At 37.5% G+C, this 22,377-nt stretch overlaps 4 protein-coding genes across 7 annotated transcripts; 2 read left to right on the top strand and 2 right to left on the bottom strand.

The window, feature by feature from the left end:
* The first annotated feature begins 114 nt into the window (after positions 1-114).
* Positions 115-3,419, top strand: LOC111462750 (tubulin beta chain-like). Its single transcript, XM_023106472.1, has 3 exons — positions 115-635; positions 2,147-2,416; positions 2,547-3,419. The coding sequence occupies exons 1-3, from the start codon at positions 236-238 to the stop codon at positions 3,221-3,223; spliced, it is 1,347 nt and encodes a 448-aa protein (XP_022962240.1). The 5' UTR covers positions 115-235; the 3' UTR covers positions 3,224-3,419.
* A 1,652-nt stretch (positions 3,420-5,071) lies between these two features.
* Positions 5,072-6,710, bottom strand: LOC111462751 (putative bifunctional UDP-N-acetylglucosamine transferase and deubiquitinase ALG13). 2 transcript variants are annotated; one of them, XM_023106473.1, is made up of 4 exons: positions 6,146-6,710; positions 5,925-5,984; positions 5,762-5,836; positions 5,072-5,682 (listed from the first exon to the last, which is right to left on the bottom strand). In XM_023106473.1, the coding sequence occupies exons 1-4, from the start codon at positions 6,524-6,526 to the stop codon at positions 5,275-5,277; spliced, it is 924 nt and encodes a 307-aa protein (XP_022962241.1). In that variant the 5' UTR covers positions 6,527-6,710; the 3' UTR covers positions 5,072-5,274. The 2 variants fall into 2 exon arrangements, with proteins under 2 accessions (XP_022962241.1, XP_022962243.1); XM_023106475.1 differs by having other exon boundaries at positions 5,931-5,984.
* Positions 6,711-8,952: 2,242 nt separating this feature from the next.
* On the bottom strand, positions 8,953-12,883 carry LOC111462363. 3 transcript variants are annotated; one of them, XR_002713722.1, is made up of 6 exons: positions 12,626-12,883; positions 12,409-12,520; positions 12,247-12,320; positions 11,583-12,173; positions 9,415-10,025; positions 8,953-9,336 (listed from the first exon to the last, which is right to left on the bottom strand). XR_002713722.1 is itself a non-coding variant. In XM_023105893.1 (5 exons), the coding sequence occupies exons 1-5, from the start codon at positions 12,827-12,829 to the stop codon at positions 9,915-9,917; spliced, it is 1,092 nt and encodes a 363-aa protein (XP_022961661.1). In that variant the 5' UTR covers positions 12,830-12,883; the 3' UTR covers positions 8,953-9,914. The 3 variants fall into 3 exon arrangements, 2 of the variants coding, with proteins under 2 accessions (XP_022961661.1, XP_022961662.1); XM_023105893.1 differs by having other exon boundaries at positions 8,953-10,025; XM_023105894.1 differs by having other exon boundaries at positions 8,953-10,025; positions 11,583-12,167.
* Positions 12,884-13,533: 650 nt separating this feature from the next.
* LOC111462361 lies at positions 13,534-22,263 on the top strand. The gene is made up of 15 exons (XM_023105890.1): positions 13,534-14,016; positions 14,097-14,181; positions 14,419-14,521; positions 14,658-14,742; positions 15,843-15,929; positions 16,015-16,109; positions 17,156-17,569; positions 17,910-17,991; positions 18,081-18,254; positions 18,327-18,380; positions 19,292-19,384; positions 19,464-19,529; positions 19,856-19,902; positions 19,996-20,700; positions 21,601-22,263. The coding sequence occupies exons 1-15, from the start codon at positions 13,897-13,899 to the stop codon at positions 21,962-21,964; spliced, it is 2,574 nt and encodes an 857-aa protein (XP_022961658.1). The 5' UTR covers positions 13,534-13,896; the 3' UTR covers positions 21,965-22,263.
* Positions 22,264-22,377: the final 114 nt, after the last annotated feature.

Raw genomic sequence — 22,377 nt, 5'->3', positions numbered from 1 at the left:
GGGAAAGAGGGAAATGAGGAGGGTGAATTTAGATCAGACGGGGGTAAAAGAAAGCATGGTCCACGTCTATTGAAACCATCCCGCCATTGGTTATTACCATCTTAGCCCCCTAAATTTCGGGCTCTCTCTGTCTTATAATGGCCACTCTCCCCTTCATCATCTTCGCGTCGATCCATTTTCATCAACACAACAAGAAGAAGCCTTCCCGTATTCCATCTCCTTACACCAAGACACCATGAGAGAGATTCTTCACGTTCAAGGTGGCCAATGCGGCAACCAAATCGGATCCAAGTTCTGGGAAGTCATCTGCGATGAGCACGGTATCGACGCCACCGGAAAATACAACGGAGATCCTTCCTCTGATCTTCAACTGGAGAGGATCAATGTCTATTACAATGAGGCTTCTGGCGGTAGATACGTTCCCAGGGCTGTTCTCATGGATCTTGAGCCCGGTACCATGGATAGTATCAGATCCGGTCCCTACGGTCAGATCTTTCGCCCCGATAATTTCGTTTTTGGACAGTCCGGTGCCGGAAATAACTGGGCCAAGGGTCACTACACCGAAGGAGCTGAGTTGATCGACTCCGTTCTTGATGTTGTTCGTAAGGAGGCTGAGAACTGTGATTGCTTGCAAGGTATTACGTTCTCTGCTCTGTTCTTCGATCGTACATTCTCATCATTCTGCTTTGTGAATTCAAGGAGTTTGTTCTGTTTTTTTTTTAAATCCTCATTATACTCCTTCATCAATTCATTCGATCTGCTTGTTTCAATTGAACCTCTTCTTACTTCCTCATTCTACTGCTTCGTGAATTGAAAGAACCTGTAGATTTCTAATGAATTACTCGAAACATCGAAAACAATGCTTAGCGTTCGTCAAATTTCCTGAACATTTCTCTATCCAATATTCTCTGGTTTATCCAACGCATTTTAACTTTTCGTTACTCTTATCGAAATTTCTTTCGAAGTCATCACCGTGGATGCGGTTAAAAAAAGGAGATCAGATATCATCGGATTTGGTTTTCCTCAAAGCAGGGGAAGGCTACTGAGTGTGAGAACCCTCATTGACGTGAGTAATGGGAGAGGAAAATTTTGAGAAATCAACTGTTCTGTTTTCCTTGTTTCCTATTATTAGTAAATATGAATAACAAAGTGATGGTTGCTATAACTTTCTCAGATCCACGTCCGTTGCCCACTAAACTTGCTCTGGCAAGGTCACAGCTATTGCCTATTACTCAAATCTCCGACAATTTTATTTTCTCTGCCTTGAAAACCATGATGATATGTTTTTTCTTCATTTTTACAATTTAAAATTTAATTCTAGCGAATTATGTATAGTGGTTGTCAGCAGAATCCTGATCTTGATATCCTAACTGCTTAACCTCTCGCCATTTCCTGCCTCTGCACTCAAATTGGTGAGACAGTGTGTCAAATTTTGTCCATACCCTATATATATATATATATAATTGCCTTTTTTTAATAATCGAAGTTTTCTGGATTTACTGTTCTTATGATTATGATATCTTTTACTGTATTTTATGGTGTGTGATTTGTGAAGAGAACATTGCTAAGTGATGAGTGGATCCCACAGTAGTCTCTCGTGCATCCAATCCATATGAAATATTTAATGCCACCTATTTCAACTTAAAGTATAAGAAAGCCAACTTTAATGGTCAAAAAATCTTTTGTTTATTATTATTATTTTCTTGCACCTCCATGATTGAGATTGTACAACCAGACAATTGTCGTGTTCTCTAGCTACCGTACCGACACTACCTTTTCTTAGCAAAATGTCTCGAGGCTTTCATGAATAGTGCCCACTCAAAGGTAAACTCTAATGGGAATTTAACTCTAACAATAGTTGAGGACAAGAGACCTTCGTTCATGTTATAACACACTCGAGACTTCGTAATCTTGATGAACATATATCAATTTGGGGATGTCCGGGAATCAAATCGTTAACTCATTTAGGTTTCTCTTTTGTTTTATGGAATTTATGAAGTGATATTATGAGCTAAACCTTATCCAAGAGTCGTTCAAATGATTGATTGAGCATAGTGTTTCTTTTCCTATTTCTCTCTGTTTGTAGCTTAGCTTAACCCCAGAGAGGGTTTTTAAAATGATCTATTGTCCCTTGCTTGTTGGACAGGTTTTCAGGTTTGTCACTCCCTTGGAGGAGGCACGGGTTCTGGCATGGGAACCCTCTTGATATCGAAGATTAGAGAGGAATATCCAGACAGAATGATGCTCACATTCTCGGTTTTCCCTTCTCCCAAGGTCTCAGACACGGTTGTGGAGCCATATAATGCCACTCTTTCAGTGCATCAGCTGGTAGAGAATGCAGATGAATGCATGGTTCTTGATAATGAAGCTCTTTATGACATTTGCTTCAGGACATTAAAGCTCAGCACTCCTAGCTGTAACCCTCTCTCTCTCTCTCTCTCTCTCTCTCTCTCTCTCTCTCTCATTATTTTACTAATTTATCTTGGGATTGACCAATTGTTTGTTTCATGAAAAATTTGATTCACTATCTGTTGGTTTGTGTACAGTCGGTGACCTGAACCATTTGATCTCTGCAACCATGAGTGGAGTAACATGTTGCTTGAGATTCCCAGGTCAACTGAACTCAGACCTGAGGAAATTGGCAGTGAATCTGATCCCATTTCCTCGTCTTCACTTCTTCATGGTGGGATTTGCCCCTCTGACCTCCCGTGGCTCCCAGCAGTACATCTCCCTGACCGTCCCAGAGCTGACCCAGCAAATGTGGGACGCCAAGAACATGATGTGCGCCGCCGACCCCCGCCATGGCCGGTACCTGACAGCCTCGGCCATGTTCAGAGGAAGAATGAGCACCAAAGAAGTAGACGAACAGATGATCAACGTGCAGAACAAAAACTCATCCTACTTCGTGGAATGGATCCCCAACAACGTAAAATCAAGCGTGTGTGACATCCCTCCAAAGGGCCTGAAAATGGCGTCCACATTCGTGGGAAACTCGACCTCCATTCAAGAGATGTTCAGAAGGGTGAGCGAGCAGTTCACAGCCATGTTTAGGCGAAAGGCTTTTCTGCATTGGTACACAGGTGAAGGAATGGATGAAATGGAGTTTACAGAGGCGGAGAGTAATATGAATGACTTGGTTGCGGAGTATCAGCAGTATCAGGACGCCACCGTTGATGATGATGCTGATTTCGAGGATCGTGAAGAAGAATATCCGGAACAGTAAATTTCCCTAAATTCTTGGTTTGATTGCTCTCCCTTTCTCTCTGTCTCTATCTTTGCCACAATTCTCCACAAAAATATGCAACGCCTGATTTGATTGTTTCTCCCATTTTGGCTCATTCTTCCATCTTCATTGTTGCGTATTGTTAATTGTTTGTTATTTCCATTAAATAAAATAATTTCAATGCGCAGTCTTATTATTATTATTATTTGAGAATTTTAATGGTATATGGACTCTCCACAATAGTATGATATTAAGTAGCTTCCCAAAATGCTTCATGTCAATGGAGAGAGTATTTTTTTTTTTTGAAGTCTTATCATTTTTTACTGTTTTCGAGGAGGTCTAATTCTTTTTCTTTTTGAGTTCTTTGTTTGATATTGGAGAATTTATCATCCTATTGGCATGACTAAGTTTAGGGCACGATTAGGCTTCCCCAAAAGTCTCTATGCCAATGGGGAGGGTATTGTTTGTTTATAAACTCATTTTATGGCATGACTAAGTTTAGGACACGATTAGGCTTCCCCAAAATCTCTATACCAATGGAGAGAGTATTCTTTGTTTATAAACTCATAAGTTAGTGGATGTGGGACTTTCACCATCCAAAAGATAATTCATAAGGTTTTACAAAATTCAAGGATTCTTAATTACTTTTATTATTTTTTCAAAATTTGAAAACAAAAATAAATAAATAAGAAATTGAAAACTTTTTTTTTTTTTTTTGGTATAATTACTCTTAACAATGTACGCAATAATAGTAGCACTTGACTAACGGCTTACTTGTTCATGTATTTTATATTATTATTTGTTACATTTCATTTTATTAGATATTATATAATAAATAGGTTATATATTAAAATTTCAAATTTTGGAAGGCCTGCAACTTGTCAGTGAGTGGCCTGTAATGTCCGCAAATGAGCAAATCATTAACTGAAATTTAATTCAAAATTATTTCGTTAAAAAATATATTATATTCATTTTTAAATAATTTGGTGTGCTAAAAAGGTTTTGGGGAGTATACCATTTACTGCCCCCCTAAAATTCCGGACGGACATTTTTTAAGGTTGGGCTAAACGGACATTGGGGTAACGGACATTTTAAGGTTGGGTCACATCCTGGTTCAGACCCAAACGGTGCCCTAAATTTACTGGGCTTGAGTTTGAATGGGCCTTTATTTTGTAGGATCGAGTCGGCCCAATAACGATGATGAATAGAGAAATATTTTAATTTTTTTTATAAATTTTTTAAAACGATAATTTAGTTTTTTTTTGTTTGTAAGAATTAAATATTAGTTATTAAATATATATATATATATATATATATATATATATTTGTAATTAATAAATCTCACATACATAAATAATAAAATGTGTTTGTTTTGTAATTAATGGACGCTCTTATTAAAATAGTGGCAGAAAACCTTCAATAATGGTATAAACAAAGAAATTGAATGAATTTTCAAAAAATAAAAAATTTTCAGAAAATCAAATTGAATGAATTTTCAAAAAATCTTGCTAATATGGAAGCTCAAGGATTTATTGTCAGATATGGTAATTAAAAAAAAAAAAAAGTTAAAAGCCCAATAATAATAGATAATAAACACGTCCAATAATAATAGATAATAAACACTATTCACATTTAGTATCTATGTAGGCGATTTATTTTAGTTGTTTGATTGATCAGGTGTTTGTAGCACCCATTGAATAGCTAAAATTACCATAATTAGTTACAACCTTAAAATTCAAGAATAATAGTATTTATTTTTTTTGCTGATTTAGGAAATTTTATTTCTAACAAAATAACAATTAAAAAAATCAAGCAAAAAAATCTCTATTTGATAATTACGTTAATAAAAAATAATAATAATAATAAGAGAGAGACTTGGGGGCAGGGCAGGGCAGCTCTTAGGATTCTATCTAACTATACAATTAAAAAATGTACCCTAATTCCACGATCAAAACAGGCGCCCACATCAAATTTGATGAGCTGAATCCGAAGATCAAAAAAATAATGACCGTGGAATTTTGATGAACAGTGGTGTGGTCACAAACAGGGGGTTACGCCAACAATCTGGCGGCGCCACTGTTGTTGTTGTTGTTATTGTTCTTGGACTTCCAGATCTTAATCCTGTTCTGTCTTGCTTGAGCGGCCATGCATCTGGTGTAATTCCTCTGAGTAATTTCATCAAAAGAGAGGTTCAAATCAGGAATCCCTGTTGGGCCGAATGAATAATCATATATAGGAATTGCCCCATTTGGAACTCGGACATTCTGACTGTTGCTCTGTTCCGCCGTGGAAACCGCCGCGGGAACCGCCGTCTGATTCTTGATCGGCGGTTGACATTGATGAAAATGATGTTTCTCCTCCGGAATTGGGGGTTTAACAGTGAACTTGACGGTTTTGATGGCCGAACTTGAGGCCCTTATTTCTGGATTTGTCGATTCCTTCTTAGAATCCTGAATCATCTGAACAAGAAAGAACATGTGAAATTGAATTAAGAGCTTGTGGCGTGTAGAGCTCCACGTAGAGAGAAACGATCAGTACCTTTTGCCTCTTCGCCTCCCACTCCGAATTGGTGGTTTTCAGTTCATTATAATGCCGCTTTATAAGCTTAACTTTCTGTTTCGATTATCAATTTAAACAGAATGATTAAGAGAAAAACAAATTTTAATAGAGACGAAGAACAAGAACACAATACAAAACTCACACCAACCAAAGCTTGATTCTGCTGCGTCAATTGATGAACAGTTTCCAAATACTGAGATTTCTGATTTCAAGATCCAAACAAACATCGCAACAATGAGCAAAAAATCAGAATCAGAGAACACAAACAACGAACAAAAATCGCTAAAATTAGGTTTAAAAAAATCCAAGAAATCCGATTGAACAAAAAATTGGGGGAAAGTTATAGAAGAATGCGTTAATGACCTTATCGAGACAGGGTTTCTTATTAGGGAGATTAGCTTTGGTAATCTCATCAGATTCACCCCGCGATAACGGCAAGGAGTCGAGCGAGAAAGGAGTAGTCGGGCTGGACTCCTTGTCCTTACCGGACGACGGTGGCGGTGGCGGTGGCGGTGGCGGTGGCGGTGGCCGCGGCGGGGGGACGATGGGGACCGAATCCGGCGGCGAAACTACGGCGGATCTCTTGGCACGAACAGGCCAGGCAGGAGGTAAACCAAGAGAAAACTCGAATTGCTGAACGAGAAGAGGAAATTCGCTGAGGATTTGACAGCCGAGGAGTTCGTCAGGTGTGAGGGCATCGAGATCGAGAGCGGCGCATTGATGAACAGGATTGGTGGACGCCATGGCAGGTCTCCGAGGTTTAGGGCAAGCCAGATTTCATGGGAGGGCGGAGAGGATTTTTATAGACGAAAGGAAGAAGGAGAGGAATTCGACGGGGAGTGAGCGTTGGTTGGGGACTGGGTTTCTCTCTCTGTGAAACCAAATAGGAAAAGATTTAGGAAAAGGGCGTGGGTTTGTGACACGTGTCCTCTGGATGGGCAATCAGAATCCTCCTCTAGGGTTTAAGCCTTCTAATCCCCGCCCTTCTCTATCATATTTATAACTGATGTTTGTTTTATCTTATCTTTTATTTTTTAATTTAAATCTAATATTTTTAAATTTATAATTAAAGTATGATTCCAAAATTTTAATATAATATTTTAAAATTGAAGATATGGCAAATATTAATATATATTTTTTCTTTTATCAATAATGTATCATATATTAAATGTGGCATTTTAATAGATTTAAAATATTTTTTTTTTAATTGCAAAAATGGGCTAAAGGCTGACATTGGTAGGTTTCCATGGAAATTTTGTGAAAAAAAGAAGAGTTAATTAAGTCAAATATTGTTAACATATTTTTAAATTTTAAGATAAAATAAAATTAGTTATTTTGATTTTTTAAAAATGTAATATAAATCTATCAAATACTCGTATTTTAAATTAATTAATACGAAATTAACTTAATGATACTTATTATACTCATGTTTAGATTTGCCTTATCCATTATTTATTTGAATTTGAAAAATAAATAAATATTCAACGAACAAAATACTTTTGTTTATTTTATTTCAATGTTAATTTGAAAGATAAATAAATATTTTTTTCGACTAAACCTCAAATTCAAGATAGCCTAAATAATATTCTATCATACAAATTACACAATTTTGTAAATAATAATAATAATATTGATCAAACTTAACAACCGTCAATGATACTAACGATCATGATAAATGACAATTGGCGAGGACAAGCTTTCAATCTTAACATACCTTTTGCATAATATATATATATATATATATATATATATATTCAACCATGTAGTGTTGACTTTGACTTTGTAAGGTAACTCAAGCCCCATTCATATTTTTAGCTTGTTTTTGTTGCTCGTTAGACCTCTTAGCCAAAGTTTGCCTTCGTCAAAAAAAAAAAATTATTAGTAAAAAAATCAAGTTTCAACTACACAATAGCTTGTGATCTTGACACACTGCAAGAAATTTAAAGTCTGATTCCTTCATGTGGTATTTGTGACTTCACTGGACTTTAAGCACAGAAAAAAAAAAACAAAACAATTCGTGTGGAATTTAAGTTTGTTTGATCAATGTTGCTCCTTCGAGTGAAACAAAAAGAACATAAAATCCACGTGTTTAAGTGGAACAAAAAAGAACATAGGATTCACTCGAACGGAACAAAAAAAAACATAGAATTTAAACAAATTTTAAATAATATGATTGACTGAGATTTAGGAGGAGATCTCAACTAATCCATCCATTAATAGAGGGAATCAATATAGAGATCAATTAAATGAAAAAAAAATATTTTATACAAATAATTAATAATTTTAGGCATCTATTTAAAGTAACGTTATTATTTATTATTATTATTATTATTATTTTTTTGTAGGTATCAGCCACAATTTCTCTCAATATTGTAACTTAGACGGGCTGGCCCAGAATGACTGATCAGCCCACTGCGATGCTCTTTCCAGCCTATCAAAATTTGGCCCAATATTTCTTGATATAAAGTAAAATTGGGTCTGGCGGGCCTAAATCGGCCCAATTTCATCAAGTGGGCTTCTATGGACAGCCCAATCATTGGCGTGTACAGATTCTCTCTCCATTTCTAAAAAATGTGTTCAATATTAAATTTGAAGATTTTGTTGGGTACATTTTAATTAATTTTTATGACAAGTTTTTTTTAATTGACTATTTAAATTTGAGAATATTTGATTATATTCCTATTTTCTTAATTTTTTAAATTGTTATATTAGTCAAAATTTCCATATGAAAAACAATTTACATATTCCGATTGAGAATTAAAAAAATAAATAAATAAAACCCATTAATATAAATTATTTATGACTTTGGTTTTATTGAGGAAATTGATCTTGATAACAAGTGATTATTTATTTTAGGTATGAAACTTTTTTTTTATTATTAGTACCCATCAAATTCAATTCTTTATAATTATTATTAGTGATTCAAGTATATATGACTCGAATAATCGTCGTGCATAGTAGTGTCATGTGGAAGATAATTATTGTCTCAAACTAACCCATATGTCCACGGCACATCGAACATCTTGAATGTCCATGTATTTAGAACTTCCACCACAACGTTGCATCGTCAGCTAAATGCGTTGTTGCCAACGTGACGTTCGGTTCTTCTGACACGGCTCAAAAGCACATATTCTCACGAAAGCCAAAAAGAAAAGAAGAAAGGCCTGAAATGAGAGGTTAAATGATTAAACTACAAGTTGGGACTGATGCCAATTCGGTGAGCTCGAATCACATAAAGAAAGGTCAATTGGACAAATAAGCTGGCCCCAAGAATTTATGCCAAAGCAAATTTTCAGCCTTCATCTCTCTCTCTCTCTCTCTCTCTCTCTCTCTCTCTCTATATATATATATATATAATATATATATATGGCTATCATTCTTATGAATTCCCAACTCAAACAGAGAGTAAAAGATATAGAGAGAAATGGGTTGGTTGATAAGAGAGAGAAGAGGGCCAGCATGGAAACAAGGATGGGCGGAGCAGGCCATAGCCTCCATAACTCCACCACCAAAGCCTCTGCTTGCCATACTTGGAATCTTGGTCATTCTGCTATCTGTGTCATCATTTTCAAGCCACAGGTCACAGGTGAAGACAACAGGGATCAACTTTAAGCTCTTCTTCTTGCTCTTACCTCTAGTATTTGTCTTTGTTGGAAACTCCATTGTTAGATATGGTCGTCTTGTAATCATCACTCCGAGAACAAAGCTCGAGCCGGTTTACGTCACCGACCACACTGCGTCGCCTTTGGGGGTGGCGGTTTTGCTGGTTGTGTTGTTGGTCTTGATATCTTATCAGCCATACTTTCACTCTAAATGGTTTCCAGCAATATGGAGACCATATTATTATTAGGCCATCATGCTTTGGCTTTGGATTATGAACAATGTAAGGCTCCTACAGTATGTTCCTCCAAGCCAAAAATGAAAAGAAAAAAACGATATAATTTCAGAGAAGAAATAACAGATCCATAAAAGAAAAGGAGTTTATGTTAGGCAGAGGTTAGAAGTTATTGACAATCCTTGTTTATAGGCAAAGATAAACAATGAAACATGGAAATACAGACAGATAATCAGAGATATCTGCAAGGAAACAACTTACACTTGCATGGTTAATTTCACAAATGAGAGTACCAACTTACACACACGTAGTGCTCCTCAATTTGGGAGGTTTGAATGACGATGTAAACAATCTGGGGGTCTCTGATTCACGTATAAGGCCTCTTCTTCGTTTAAAACTCTCGTCTTCCTGATAACCAAGAAAAAGAAGAAAACATGTTATAACTTATAAAAGCTTATTTCATGTCATAGATACATAGAAGGAAGAAAAAACAGCCCAAAATGATTGTCCATTCTTGATATTCTTCCATTGTTACGTCAGGTTAGGAGTTTCCTTTCTAAACTGCCCACAATTAAAAGGAAAAAAAATAGCTTCGTGTGATAGCAAGGGTGGTACTCACTATCGCCACTAAAATTAGGTAATCACTTAACCTCGAGACAGCTAGATAAAATTGTTGAGGATTGTTGGAAGATGAGTCTCAGATTCGCTAATTAAGGGAAAGATTATGGGTTTATAAGTAAGGAATACTATCTCCATTGGTACAAGGTATTTTGGAGAAACAAAAAGCAAAACCATGAGAGTTTATGCTCAAAGTGGACAATATCATGCCATTGTGGAGAGTCGGATTCCTAACATGGTATTAGTGTTATGCCTTTAACTTAGTCATGTCAATAGAATTTTTAAGTGTCGAATAAAAAAGTTGTGAGCCTCAAAGGTGTAGTAAAAAGTGACTCATGTGTTGAACAAAGGGTGTACTTTGTTCGAGAGCTCCAGAGATTGAGCCTTGATTAAGAGGAGACTGTTCAGGTTTCATAGGCCTCAAGGGAAGCTCTATGATGTACTTTGTTCAAAGGAAGGATTGTTGGAAGAGGAGTCTCGCATTGACTAACTAAGGAGAAGATTATGAATTTATAAGTAAGAAAGACTTTCTTCATTGATAGTAAGGCTAGTAGAAGACATTATGCCATACGGGAATATCTAGACATAGGACATCACGCCTACCCGTGACAAGAACATCCCAATAACTTAAAAGAAAAACTAGCCGCCACACAAGAGCTTATACCCTACACGTGGGAAGAGCATCCCAAGAACTTAAATGGAAAACTAGCCACCACACCTGAGCTTATAATGATATTCCTAAGATCCCGTACAAGAACCTAAGAGGTTTATATGGTCAGAAGAGACAGTGATGGAATAAGATGAGACATGACTGGATCAACCATAAAACATTATGGGAGCTAGCCCAGTTGAACATAAAGGCCTTTGGGAGAAATTAAAAGTTTCTCCAAAAGCAAATCGATGAGAGCTTATGTTCAAAGTGGACAATACCATACTAATACTATTGTAGATGGTCTTAGTTCTAACAAAAATGAACATGTAACTCAAATTTGATACTAGCTGTGAAACAGAGGCAGGAGGTAAAAAAGGCATATTTTAGGCGAAAATCTCTCGGTTCTTCCATGTTCTATCAATTTTGTTCTAACATCCCTGTGTACACGTTGTGAAATTTAGTTTAATTAGTTCTAGATTCCATTTTTAGGACTACCATTGTACTTCATACTTTCTGAGCTGTATGAGCATTTAATTCCTAGAAAATGACACTGGAAATGTGTCGCTATAATTGATGAACTAATAGACATGCACATAGAACTTCAAACTTAGTTAGATAAAGAGAATATATGCCATGAATAACAGGTAAAGCAACAAGACGAGCAAATGGAATATGAATTCTTGCAGGATAACTACCTTACTAGAATCTCCATTGCCACGAGATGCTTGCACAGGAGAAGCTTTTTTCCTCACATTGATGTTACTGCCACTACCCTTCCCTTTTTTATTCACTCCTAAGCTGCAGGTTCTATAGCCAGATCCAGATGTGCATCGGTTCAACACAGGCGTAACTGATACGCCATTATGCTTTCTTAAGACTTCCAATTCACGTGAAATTCTAGAAATTTCATCATTTAATTTTCTGGAATCGACCTCCGTCTTTTTCAACTGACTTTCCAAGGCTGCGATTGTGCAATCTTTTTCAATATTCAAAGATTGAAGCTGTTCCATATTAGCAAGAAGATTTTCGATCTTCGTACGCGCTAGTTCAACTTCTGTGAGATTCTGCCTTAATTTACTTTCGTAGTCATTCTCCATAATGCTGTACTGGTTCCATACAAAGGTCTTCTCTGCTAGAAGTGCGGTTACCTCGGAACTCCTTTCTGATGCAAGCTTTTCATATGCCTTTTGTAATCTCTGTACCTCGATCTTCAAGGCTTTAGAATTTCGTGTTTTTTCGTTAGATTTTCCAGTTTGCAGTGAGCTTCTTGAAGAAACATCCTGAAACTCTTTGAAAATTATAACTATAATGTTGAAAAAAGAGAGCGTTAAAGAATTTAAAAGATGTTGAAGAACATACAGATGGATCGGAGATTTTAGTAGAGAGCAGGATGAATAATTCTTTGAAATCTTGCAATTCGTTGTTCGTCTGGTCTGAAACATATCAAAAACATCAATCGAGTAATTACATATCTCGATCATCGTTAGACGAAGAACTGCAACTATGTCGAAACCTACAAACCTGAAATAACTTGACAAAGGAAACTCTCTCTCTGCTTCAAACTCATGTTTAAATCTAACTTTGATGCCTCAAGTGAGCGTTGCTTGTCTCGTAGAACCAAATCCGCTTGCAACTACGCAGAAATGCCCAAATTTCTCAAAAACAACAAACCAGAAATTTCGCGACGTTCTTTTTAATTCAGACCAAAAAGAGAGCGAATCACAGAAGGAATCGATACCTGGTAGACTAAATCTTCGTAAAGACGAGTATCTGAGCTCCACCGATCGTGTTGCATTCTGATGCGATCTTCAAGAAGTTTTCGCTCTTCAATGAGGGTTTCGAGCTGTTTCTGTTGAGTCTGTAGCATATGAACCAAAGCGCTGAAGATCTTCTCCCAATTTTGGCGTTGTGAAGATGATTTCGATCGTTTAATCTTGCCCATTGTCGATTGAATTCAAGAAGGAAGTACGATCCTGAAATGAGAGAACAAATGCTCAAATTCGACCGTTGTAGTTTTTCAAATTCGTCCGATTCTTCTCTTATACTGGTCGAAGCGTAGGCCCAATCCAGAGCTATTGGGCCTCCCATGAAAAACCACGAGAAATTTATGTTGAAAGGCATAAATTTTCGGCCCATTCGCCCACAGAATTCAATTTTTGTTAAATTGTCAAAAATACCCCTGAATTATATCTCAAACTTTTAAAATTTTTATTTTAACCCTTAAATTTTAAAATTTTAAAATTATATCTTAAATTTTGAAATTTTCGGCCCATTGGCCCACAGAAGTCATTTATTATTCATTTTTTATTTTTTAAATTGGCGGATTAAATGGCCAAATTTGATTATTTTTTAAAACTAGGAGGAAATCACAAATTGTCTAAATTTAAGACCTAAAAAATAATTTTATCTTAGTACATAAATTTTAAAAAATAAAATTAATAGGTCCCATTTTTTAAAAGTATTTTTAATGCCACGTGGCATTTTATTTAATTTTAAAATGGCATACTAAAAATTAAAAAAAAAATGTAATCATGTTAGCAATTAGGAATAGGGACGTATTCGTAATTATCCCGGGAATAAAAAGGTAATTTTTGTTAAGAAGCACAGAGTTAATACGTAACGGTGAATTTTACAATTTTCTTTATTTTATTTTTATTTTATTAATTACAGCCGCCGTCACTCACGAGCGTTGAAGACCTGTCAATCCCTAGCACCGCCGCACTAGCTTGCGTCTTCCTCCCCTCCGGCGACACTGCAGTGCGGTCCCACTCTTCTCAGTTCAGCCGATAGGCATAGTGCACCGACTCCGCCTCCTCCGGCTTTGCTTTCGCCAGCCTCTTCGGCCTCCGCCGGTCGTCACCGGCACGTAATCGCAAACCTTCAAACGGAGCAGACCGAACCGTCAATCCGCGGTTCTTATTTCTGAACAAGCTCCTTTTACCCATTCGACATTGTGCTGAACTTCTATTGTCATAGTCAACTCGTCTCACAACTCTGGAAGAGCGAGCAATGGTGGAATCATATTTCCAGGCCGTCACGTTGGTCGCTGCCCCAAACTACCCAAATGCTATCGCTTGGTCTGATGAGAATTTAATCGCCGTTGCCTCAGGCCCCCTTGTCACTATACTGGTTAGTCAACTAGTTTTAGATTTACTTCTCTTCGTATAAATCATACCGTTTTTTACATTTGGTTCCTCTGTTCATATCAGAATCCGGCATCGCCATTCGGAGCACGAGGCACTATTACGATCCCTGCAAGTGATCCACTTCCAATAGGGGTGATAGCGAGAAAAGGTACCTTATGGATTTGGCACTTCAACATTTCTTTTGATATGAACCAATTCAAGAGATTTTTTGTTAAATTCATTGATTTTTAAGGTTGAGATGTTTAATTTGTCTATGTTCATTAGCTTTATTGTAATGACATATTCTTTCCTTTTTGAAAAATAGGAAAAAGCATGCATTCAATATAAATTTTCTGGCTGTTATTGCAACTTTGTTCTTGTATAAATTTCATGATGGTAAATGCAGATTTATTTGCTGGTTGCTTGTTGCCAACTTGCTTATCTCGGGATGACCGACCTCGTGCTCAGTCCATAGCGTGGTCTCCTCTTGGAATGGCTCCTAATGCAGGGTACAGTCTTTTGGTTCTTAATTTTATTTATATTTTTCATATGCTTGCTTTGCTTATGAGTTGGTTTGATTGTTTATGTAAGAAAAATATGGAAAAAGCTTTTACATTTTGATTGGCGGTACACATTCTGTGACAGGTGCTTGTTGGCTGTTTGCACGTCCGAAGGATGTGTGAAGCTTTACCGTCCACCGTTCTGTGACTTTACTGCTGAATGGATTGAGGTATTTCCTCTAATGAGAAAGCTCTTTGTTGGTTTCAATGGAAATAGAATGATATTCAATATTTTTTTGTTTAGATATTGAGAGAGGTTGATCTAAATCATAGCTCGTTTTTCTTTCTTTTATACGATAAAAAGAAATTCTAAAATAAAAATAACGTCAAGCTACAAGCTTAGTTTTTGAACTTTTAAGGGTTGTGTCTAATAGGTCCTTAGACTACAAGAAATGTCTAATGTTGAGGATTGTTGGGAAAGGAGTCCCGCATTGGCTAATTGAGGGGATCTTCATGAGTTTATAAGTAAAGAATACTATCTCCATTGGTATGAGACCTTTTGGGAAAACCAAAAGCAAATCCACGAGAGCTTATGCTCAAAGTGGACAATATCATACCATAGTAGAGGGTCGTGATTCCTAACATGGTATTAGAGACATGCCCTTAAGTGTGAGCCTCGAAGGTATAGTCAAAAGTGACTCAAATCGAACAAATGATGTACTTTGTTCGAAGGCTCCTTAAAAAGAGTCGAACCTTGATTAAGGGGAGGCTCTTCGAGGACTCCTTAGAAGTAGTCAAGCCTTGATTAAGGGGAGGCTGTTCGAGGACTCCATAGGTCTCAGGGGAGACTCTATGGTGTACTTTGTTCAAGGGCTTCTTAGAAGAAGTCGAGTCTCGATTAAGAGGAGACTGTTCGAGGGCTCCATAGACCTCAGAGGAGGCTCTATGGTGTACTTTGTTCGAGGGGAGGATTTTTGGGAAATGAGTCCTACATTAGCTAATTAAGGGGAAGATCATGGGTTTATAAGTAAGGAATACTATCTTCATTGGTACGAGGCCATTTGGGGAAACCAAAAGCAAAGCCATGAGAGCATATGCTTAAAGTGGACAATATCATATCATTGTGGAGGTTCGTGATTCCTAATATCTAATTGGCCTATAAACTTTCAAAGCATGCAATGAGTTTTGATATTTTAATTTTTATCCAATAGGTTCGGATCTTTTTTTTTTGACATTTTCTAATTGGTCTATAAATATTTTTGAAATATAATTTCCCTACTGACATTTTTATTTATTTATTTAATAACTTTCTCTCTTATGATTTCTATAGATTATGGACATATCAAATAAACTTTATGATTATTTTGAAAGTCTTAAATTTGGGGAGTTGGATGTTCCTTCATCAGAGTGTTCTGATGTAAGTTCCTTAATTCATTTATTCACCTAGTTTCCATTAACAACTTTAAAGCCTATTGACAATTTGTGTGCGTTGTTAAAATTAGAATCCAGTGAAGCAAGGTGGCAGTGCTCTCGATGTCCAAGAGCATTTCACAAAGGAGGACCGTAAGCGAAGAAGGAAAGTTGCGCCCAATTTAAAGTAATTTGCTTATTATATTGTTATGTATATCAATAGTATCAGCACAATATATTATTATTGTTATATAAGAAACCATAACATCATATCAAATGGTAGCACATGAGTTGGTTGACTTCATGTTACTTCATGTTATATGAGGAAGTTCTTGTAGTAACAGGCGCTATGGTAGTTTTTAGAGACCGACCTTCATATCCATGAGACGAAATTAGGCTCCCTGATTCTGTGGATCTTGGTTCCCCATGGTTATAGTTCACATATAGTACGAAAGTGAGATTTTGTGGATGAAACAGTGAAACCATTTCATTGTAAGAGCCCAAGCCCACCGCTAATAGATATTGTCCTCTTTGGGTTTTTCCTCTCAAGGTTTTTAAAACTCGTATGCTAGGGAGAGGTTTCCACAACCTTATAAGTAATGCATCATTCGCCTCTCCGACCGATGTGGGATCTCACAATCCACCCCCATTGGGGGCCCAATGTTCTCGTTGGCACACCACCCGGTGTTTGGCTCTGATACCATTTGTAATAGCCTAAGCCAACGCTAACAGATATTGTCCTCTTTGGGCTTTTTCTTTCGGGTTCCCCCTCAAGGTTCTTAAAACGCGTCTGCTAGGGAGAAGTTTCCACAGTCTTATAAGAAGTCTTATAAGAAATGCTTCGATCCCATCTCCAACCGATGTGGGATCTCACACCTATGTAATACTTCATTGGAACAAAAAAAGCCCGGCCAGGTACTGACCAGGCCAGGCGGTGGAAATAAAATGAAATAAAATGACAAGGACTTTTGGGATGAAATAAAATTTGGATCGAGAGGAATTCTGAATATTTGGATAAAGTGGTTGACTTGGACAAATGTTATACTTCATGTCGTTCCTAGTCTATTTCTTTCATTTGGTTTCTTTTGTAGCTACTGTACATTTGGGATTAATTTGTTCTTTCTATGAAATAATTCAGAATGATGTTATTTATTTGTAATTAATTCAGTTTGAAATCCTGTTCTTTTCATTATCAATAATCCTTTTAGGAATTTGATGTTCAATTCTGGCCAGCAACGGAAGCGGTTTAAATCAATCATTGGAGAAATCAAAGCGTCCGAAGAGAACTGAAGATAGCTCCGTGCCTTCATTAATTAATGCCCAACAATATGCTTCTCGCAGTGCAATGTTGTTGTCTGTTGTCGTTGCCTGGTCCCCAGTAATGAAGCCGTCTCATAAGGTTCATTCGCACTGGAATTCATCTGTCAGTGTTCTTGCAGTAGGAGGGAAGTCTGGTAAAGTTTCATTTTGGAAAGTTAACGTACCAGAATGCTACTCCCTTGCTGAGTGCACGGTCCCAACAAGAGCTCTGCTTGTTGGGCTTCTTCAGGCACATAATTCATGGGTCAACTGTATCAATTGGATGATGTTCGATTCTGATTCATCAAATCCAAAGGTTTTATTGGCAACTGGGAGCACAGATGGGAGGTGAGTGTCTCGGATATGCATAATGTTAAAATTTTCCGACTTGCACCCTTTCTAGAGCATATTTGTGTGTGGACTCGTGTCCCTTTTATAGAGTATTTTTGTGCGTGAACTCGCATCATAAATACTTTTCTTTCATTAGTAACTTTCTTTCACAATATATTAACAAAATTTTCTTAAAAATTTCAAATATTTTTACTGTCGATTCTGATTGTGATTACAATATTTGTTATGGATCTTCTGTGCAGTTGTAGACTAGCTAGATATCAACCTCCTTTTTTTTGTTTTTTTTTAAAATATTATTATTGTTATATATTTATTTCTGATTCTTATATTCTTATAGTGTGAAGATCTGGCAATCTTCCTGTGAAGAGTTATTAGCATCTTCAGACACTAATTTTGCTTCGTTTTCCCTATTGAAGGAGGTATTTGTCAATTCATTAAACCACTACTTTTTCTTTTTTTTAAATATTTTATTTTACTTCATTCATTAAACTTGGTTATTTCTTTGCAGGTCATCAGTGGTGGAGGAGTGCCAACTCTACTTTCACTCAATTTGCCCAATTCAGCCGTGCACAAGCTGTTTTTGGCCATTGGCAGAGGATCTGGATCACTTGAAATAAGGATATTTAACCTATCTAGCAGTGAATTTGATAGCGTTAGGTCGTATGAAGCACATGATCACGTCGTAAGTCTTTTGTCAATTGGCGAAAATTCTTGATAACTAGTGCACAACTTAACACATCTGATTTTTTTCCAGGTTACCGGTGCAGCTTGGGCATTTGATGGACGTTATTTGTTCACCTGCAGTGAGGTATTGAAATTCATAGGAGTATGTTCTGTCAAATGGAGGCTAATTCAAGGGCATTTTTGTGAGATCTCACATCGATTGGAGAGAGGAAAGAGTGCAAGCGAGGACGCTGGCCCCCAAGAGGGGTAGATTGTGAGATCTCACATCGGTTGGAGAGGGGAACGAAGCATTCTTTATAAGGGTGTGGAAACCTCTCCCTATAAAACACGTTTTAAAAATCTTGAGGGGAAGCCCGAAAGGGAAAGCTCAAAGAGGACATTATCTGCGAGCGGTGGACTTAGGCTGTTACAAATGGTATTAGAGCTAGACACTGGACGGTGTGCCAACAAGGACGTTGGCCTCAATGGGAGTGGATTGTGAGATCACACATCAATTGGAGAGAGGAATAAGTGCCAACGAGAACGTTGAGCCCTGAAGGGGGGTGGATTGTGAAATCCCACCTCGGTTGGAGAGGGGAACGAAACATTCTTTATAACGGTGTGGGAACCTCTCCCTAGCAGATGAGTTTGAAAAACCCTGAGGGGAAGCCATAAAGGGAAAGCCTAAAGAGAACAATATCTACTAGCTGAGTGCTTGGGCTGTTATAGTTTTTCAGTTTACTGACTCGACTTCTAATGAAATTGATATACTTTTGTATATTTGTGAAAGATTATGTACATCAAATCAAATAAGGAAAAGTATTTACTAAAGGATATATATTATATGCGCATGTTCTTATATTAAACAACAATTAAACGTGAAGAAGTAAGGAATGATATAGAAAGAAAAGGCTAGACTCTGAGTATGTTTCATAATTACGAACCTGTTAGCCAATGCTTGGCCACAGTTTCGAAATCGTGAATCTATTTTTCAATTTTGCGGTAAATTTTCAACTCATCTATAACAAAATGGGATAAATATTTTGTTCGTCACAGGATAATATTCTCCGAGGTTGGAGTTTAGATGAGAGTTCTCTCCGCGAAGTACCCATTTCATCACATATCCCTGATCTTGGAAACTCCATTGATGTAAGAGCTTGCCTTATGTGTCTACGTTTTGTGAAATGCATTTTCTGTTCTTTGTTATGAAGGGGATATGTATTTGCAGCTTCCAGATTCATTTCGGTCGTGCTTTGGCCTTGCAGTGTCCCCGGGAAATCTTGTGGCTGCCGTGGTATGTGATACGACATTAAGTCTTTCAGTTTCTATCTGAGTTTCTCTACTAGTTTCTTGTACCATAACAATCCTTGAGCTGAGTACGGCCGTGTAAATAAAAAGATCGTCCTCCTTTTGACTTGTACCAGGCAGCTATGGGGTCGCCTGGTGGGGTTTGACCCACGGGCTCTAACGGGCCCCCACCCCCAACCAAAAGAAAAAACGCCCCCGCTCCTATGTTCCTACGAACTAACTCCACGAATAGCATAATTCTTTCTATATGTTTTGCAATGACTGGATATACATCATGAATATCTTACGAAGTACAAGTATTTGTTTTTACAGGTTCGCAACTTTGATCTCGAATCACTTGATCGAATGTACCAAGCAAGGTAGAGGGTTTGTTTTAGGTTTTGTAAATGGTTGGAGCATCTGATATGTCATGCTTGATCTTCATCTATGATATGTATGATTAATCTTTTCAGGTCTCAGAAAGCTGCTATTCAATTCTTCTGGATTGGAGAAGAAATACAAGCCGTGCCAAACAGTTCTTCTTACTTTTATACTGAAACAATTACAGACATTTCTAAGAAGGAATTGGTTCAATGGGAATCCAGTATGTTGTGGTCGTTAAATCAGTTTAAAAATTTGAACAAGCCTATGGTTCTTTGGGATGTTGTAGCTGCTTTGCTGGCATTCAGGCAGTCCATACCGGAATTCGTTGACCACATTCTACTTAAGTGGTTTTCAACGTCATATCTCGAATGGAACGAGGAGCTCTCTGCTACAAAGATTTTGTCACACGTCTCGAGAAATGTGTCGACATTTTCTACTCGCCAACTTCACCTCCTTAACGTTATTTGTAGACGTGTAGTTCTGTCAGAGCTAGTACAGGATCAAGTGAACAATGACCTGCAGGATTTGGAGAGACTCAACGATGCTGAAAATGATAAACATATTTTGTGGAAGGAGTTGCTTTTAAGCAGTGAAAGAGAACTCCGTCAGAGGCTAATCGGTCTGTGTTTTTCTTCTTGTGCAAAGCTTCGTGCCCTGTCGAGTTCCGAATATCGACCTGGGTTCTGGTATCCCATTGGATTAGTGGAAATGCAGCAGTGGATTAGATATAATCACGAACATTTACAGGAATCGCTAAATGTCATTGCATCGAAAGAGGAAAAAGACCATTCGAGGTATCGTTTTTTTTTTTGGTGTAGTTTCCTGATTAATTTCTTAGTTTCCTTTGGTAGATCTAGTTGAGTTGTCCTGATATGTAAGGCTGCTTTGAATTCCATAGATCGAGATGAAATAATATGTTGTAAGCATGAATCCCATATCAGTTGGAGAGGGGATCGAAGCATTCCCTATAAGGGTATGGAAACCTCTTCCTAGCAGATGCGTTTTAAAACTTTGAGGGGAAGCCCGAAAGAGAAAGCCCAAAAAGAACAATATCTGCTAGCAGCGGGCTTGAGCTCTTACAAATGGTATCAAGGCCAATCACCGAATGGTGTGCCAGCGAGGATGTAGGGCCCTCAAGGAGTGGATTGTGAGATCCCATATCGATTGGAGTGGGAAACGAAACATTCATTATAAGGGTGTGGAAACCTCTTCCTAGCATACACATTTTAAAACCTCGAAGGAAAGTCCAGAATGGAAAGCCCAAATAGGACAATATCTGCTAGCGGTGGGCTTGGGCTTGGGCTGTTACAACGGATAAACTTAAAAATGTTCCTCCCAAACGAACATTGTTTCTTTTCTTAGGATTCTCAAGTAAAAACTATATTCATAGCTCAGAATTTTGAGGTATGCCATACTGGTTTTCTAGGTACAACCAACAAGGCAACTTGGATTAATGTTGGGTAATATGCCAAAAGAATATCAGATTTAAAATGCTTTCTTGATATATTTCTCCGTTTACACGTTTAATTTGCCCACTTTTCTATCACGGCCATTTTCTCGTGACTTCTGCTCGAACTTTCGTGTTCCTCATTCCGTCTAGAACTAAGCTTTCTTCTTAACAAAACCTGTGAATGTCAATCATCTATTTGCTAGCAATATACGTTATAACTGAACTCTATTGTGCCTTGATCCAGTGAACATTCAGCGACGGAGCAGTGCACCTACTGTTCAGCATCGGTTCCATTCGAGTCTCCAGAACTCGGGTTTTGCCAGGGCGATAAGCACAATCCAAACGTCGGTCAGAGTCACAAGCTAGTAAGGTGTTCTGTATCAATGCAGGTCTGCCCTGTTACTGCTCCCTTATGGTTCTGCATGTGCTGTAGTAGAAGTGCCTTCAGATTAGCTCCTGATATACTTTTCCAGATGTCTGAGACTCCCGACTTTAGTTCTTTAACACTCTCCGATTCGGACATACCCTCGAAACCGCTATGCCCCTTTTGTGGTATACTGCTGCAACGTCGACAGCCCGACTTCTTACTGTCAGCATGCCTGGTTTAAGTAAGCATGCCGTTTTGTCAGTGCCTTGAAGCTTGTTGTATATAGTTGGTGATAATAGCTAAGAATCATACAAGGGCAAGCAGCATAAGTTAACCCAAATGATTTAGATTGTTGTTGTGATGGTAGTTTAGCCATAAGCTTGGAATAGTCAAATTATTTACAAATTATGTAGGCTGAAACTTTAATCAGATATTTAGTGTACATACAGTACCGTTGAAATGATTAAATGTAAGTATAACTCTACTGATCGACTCATACTTTTTGGTTTAGTGGTGATTTAAGTTGATATTTTCGTGAGAGATCGTGTAAATCTTGTCATTTTTTACAATTATTTTTTTCTTTAACAACTTTAATTAAGGGTGGATGGTTGAACTATACGTGAGATCCCACGTCGGAGAAGAACGAAGTATTCT

The sequence above is a fragment of the Cucurbita moschata genome, unplaced genomic scaffold (assembly GCF_002738365.1).
Source record: "Cucurbita moschata cultivar Rifu unplaced genomic scaffold, Cmos_1.0 Cmo_Scf00027, whole genome shotgun sequence".
Classification (NCBI taxonomy): domain Eukaryota; kingdom Viridiplantae; phylum Streptophyta; class Magnoliopsida; order Cucurbitales; family Cucurbitaceae; genus Cucurbita; species Cucurbita moschata.
The sequence above is the reverse complement of the archived record's forward strand: the minus strand, read 5'-3'. Positions and strand labels throughout refer to the sequence as shown.

Excerpts from the sequence above, each read along its gene's own strand:
- LOC111462750 (XM_023106472.1), top strand. The coding sequence starts at position 236 with ATGAGAGAGATTCTTCACGTTCAAGGTGGCCAATGCGGCAACCAAATC. Across the intron at positions 636-2,146 it reads GAACTGTGATTGCTTGCAAG|GTTTTCAGGTTTGTCACTCC; the intron begins GTATTACGTTCT and ends CTTGTTGGACAG. Across the intron at positions 2,417-2,546 it reads AAAGCTCAGCACTCCTAGCT|TCGGTGACCTGAACCATTTG; the intron begins GTAACCCTCTCT and ends GTTTGTGTACAG.
- LOC111462751 (XM_023106473.1), bottom strand. The coding sequence starts at position 6,526 with ATGGCGTCCACCAATCCTGTTCATCAATGCGCCGCTCTCGATCTCGAT. Across the intron at positions 5,837-5,924 it reads AGAATCAAGCTTTGGTTGGT|AAAGTTAAGCTTATAAAGCG; the intron begins GTGAGTTTTGTA and ends TAATCGAAACAG. Across the intron at positions 5,683-5,761 it reads GGGAGGCGAAGAGGCAAAAG|ATGATTCAGGATTCTAAGAA; the intron begins GTACTGATCGTT and ends TTTCTTGTTCAG.
- LOC111462363 (XM_023105893.1), bottom strand. The coding sequence starts at position 12,829 with ATGGGCAAGATTAAACGATCGAAATCATCTTCACAACGCCAAAATTGG. Across the intron at positions 12,174-12,246 it reads CTAAAATCTCCGATCCATCT|TTTCAGGATGTTTCTTCAAG; the intron begins GTATGTTCTTCA and ends ATTTTCAAAGAG. Across the intron at positions 10,026-11,582 it reads GCAATGGAGATTCTAGTAAG|GAAGACGAGAGTTTTAAACG; the intron begins GTAGTTATCCTG and ends CTTGGTTATCAG.
- LOC111462361 (XM_023105890.1), top strand. The coding sequence starts at position 13,897 with ATGGTGGAATCATATTTCCAGGCCGTCACGTTGGTCGCTGCCCCAAAC. Across the intron at positions 14,522-14,657 it reads GGAATGGCTCCTAATGCAGG|GTGCTTGTTGGCTGTTTGCA; the intron begins GTACAGTCTTTT and ends ATTCTGTGACAG. Across the intron at positions 17,570-17,909 it reads ACTGGGAGCACAGATGGGAG|TGTGAAGATCTGGCAATCTT; the intron begins GTGAGTGTCTCG and ends ATATTCTTATAG.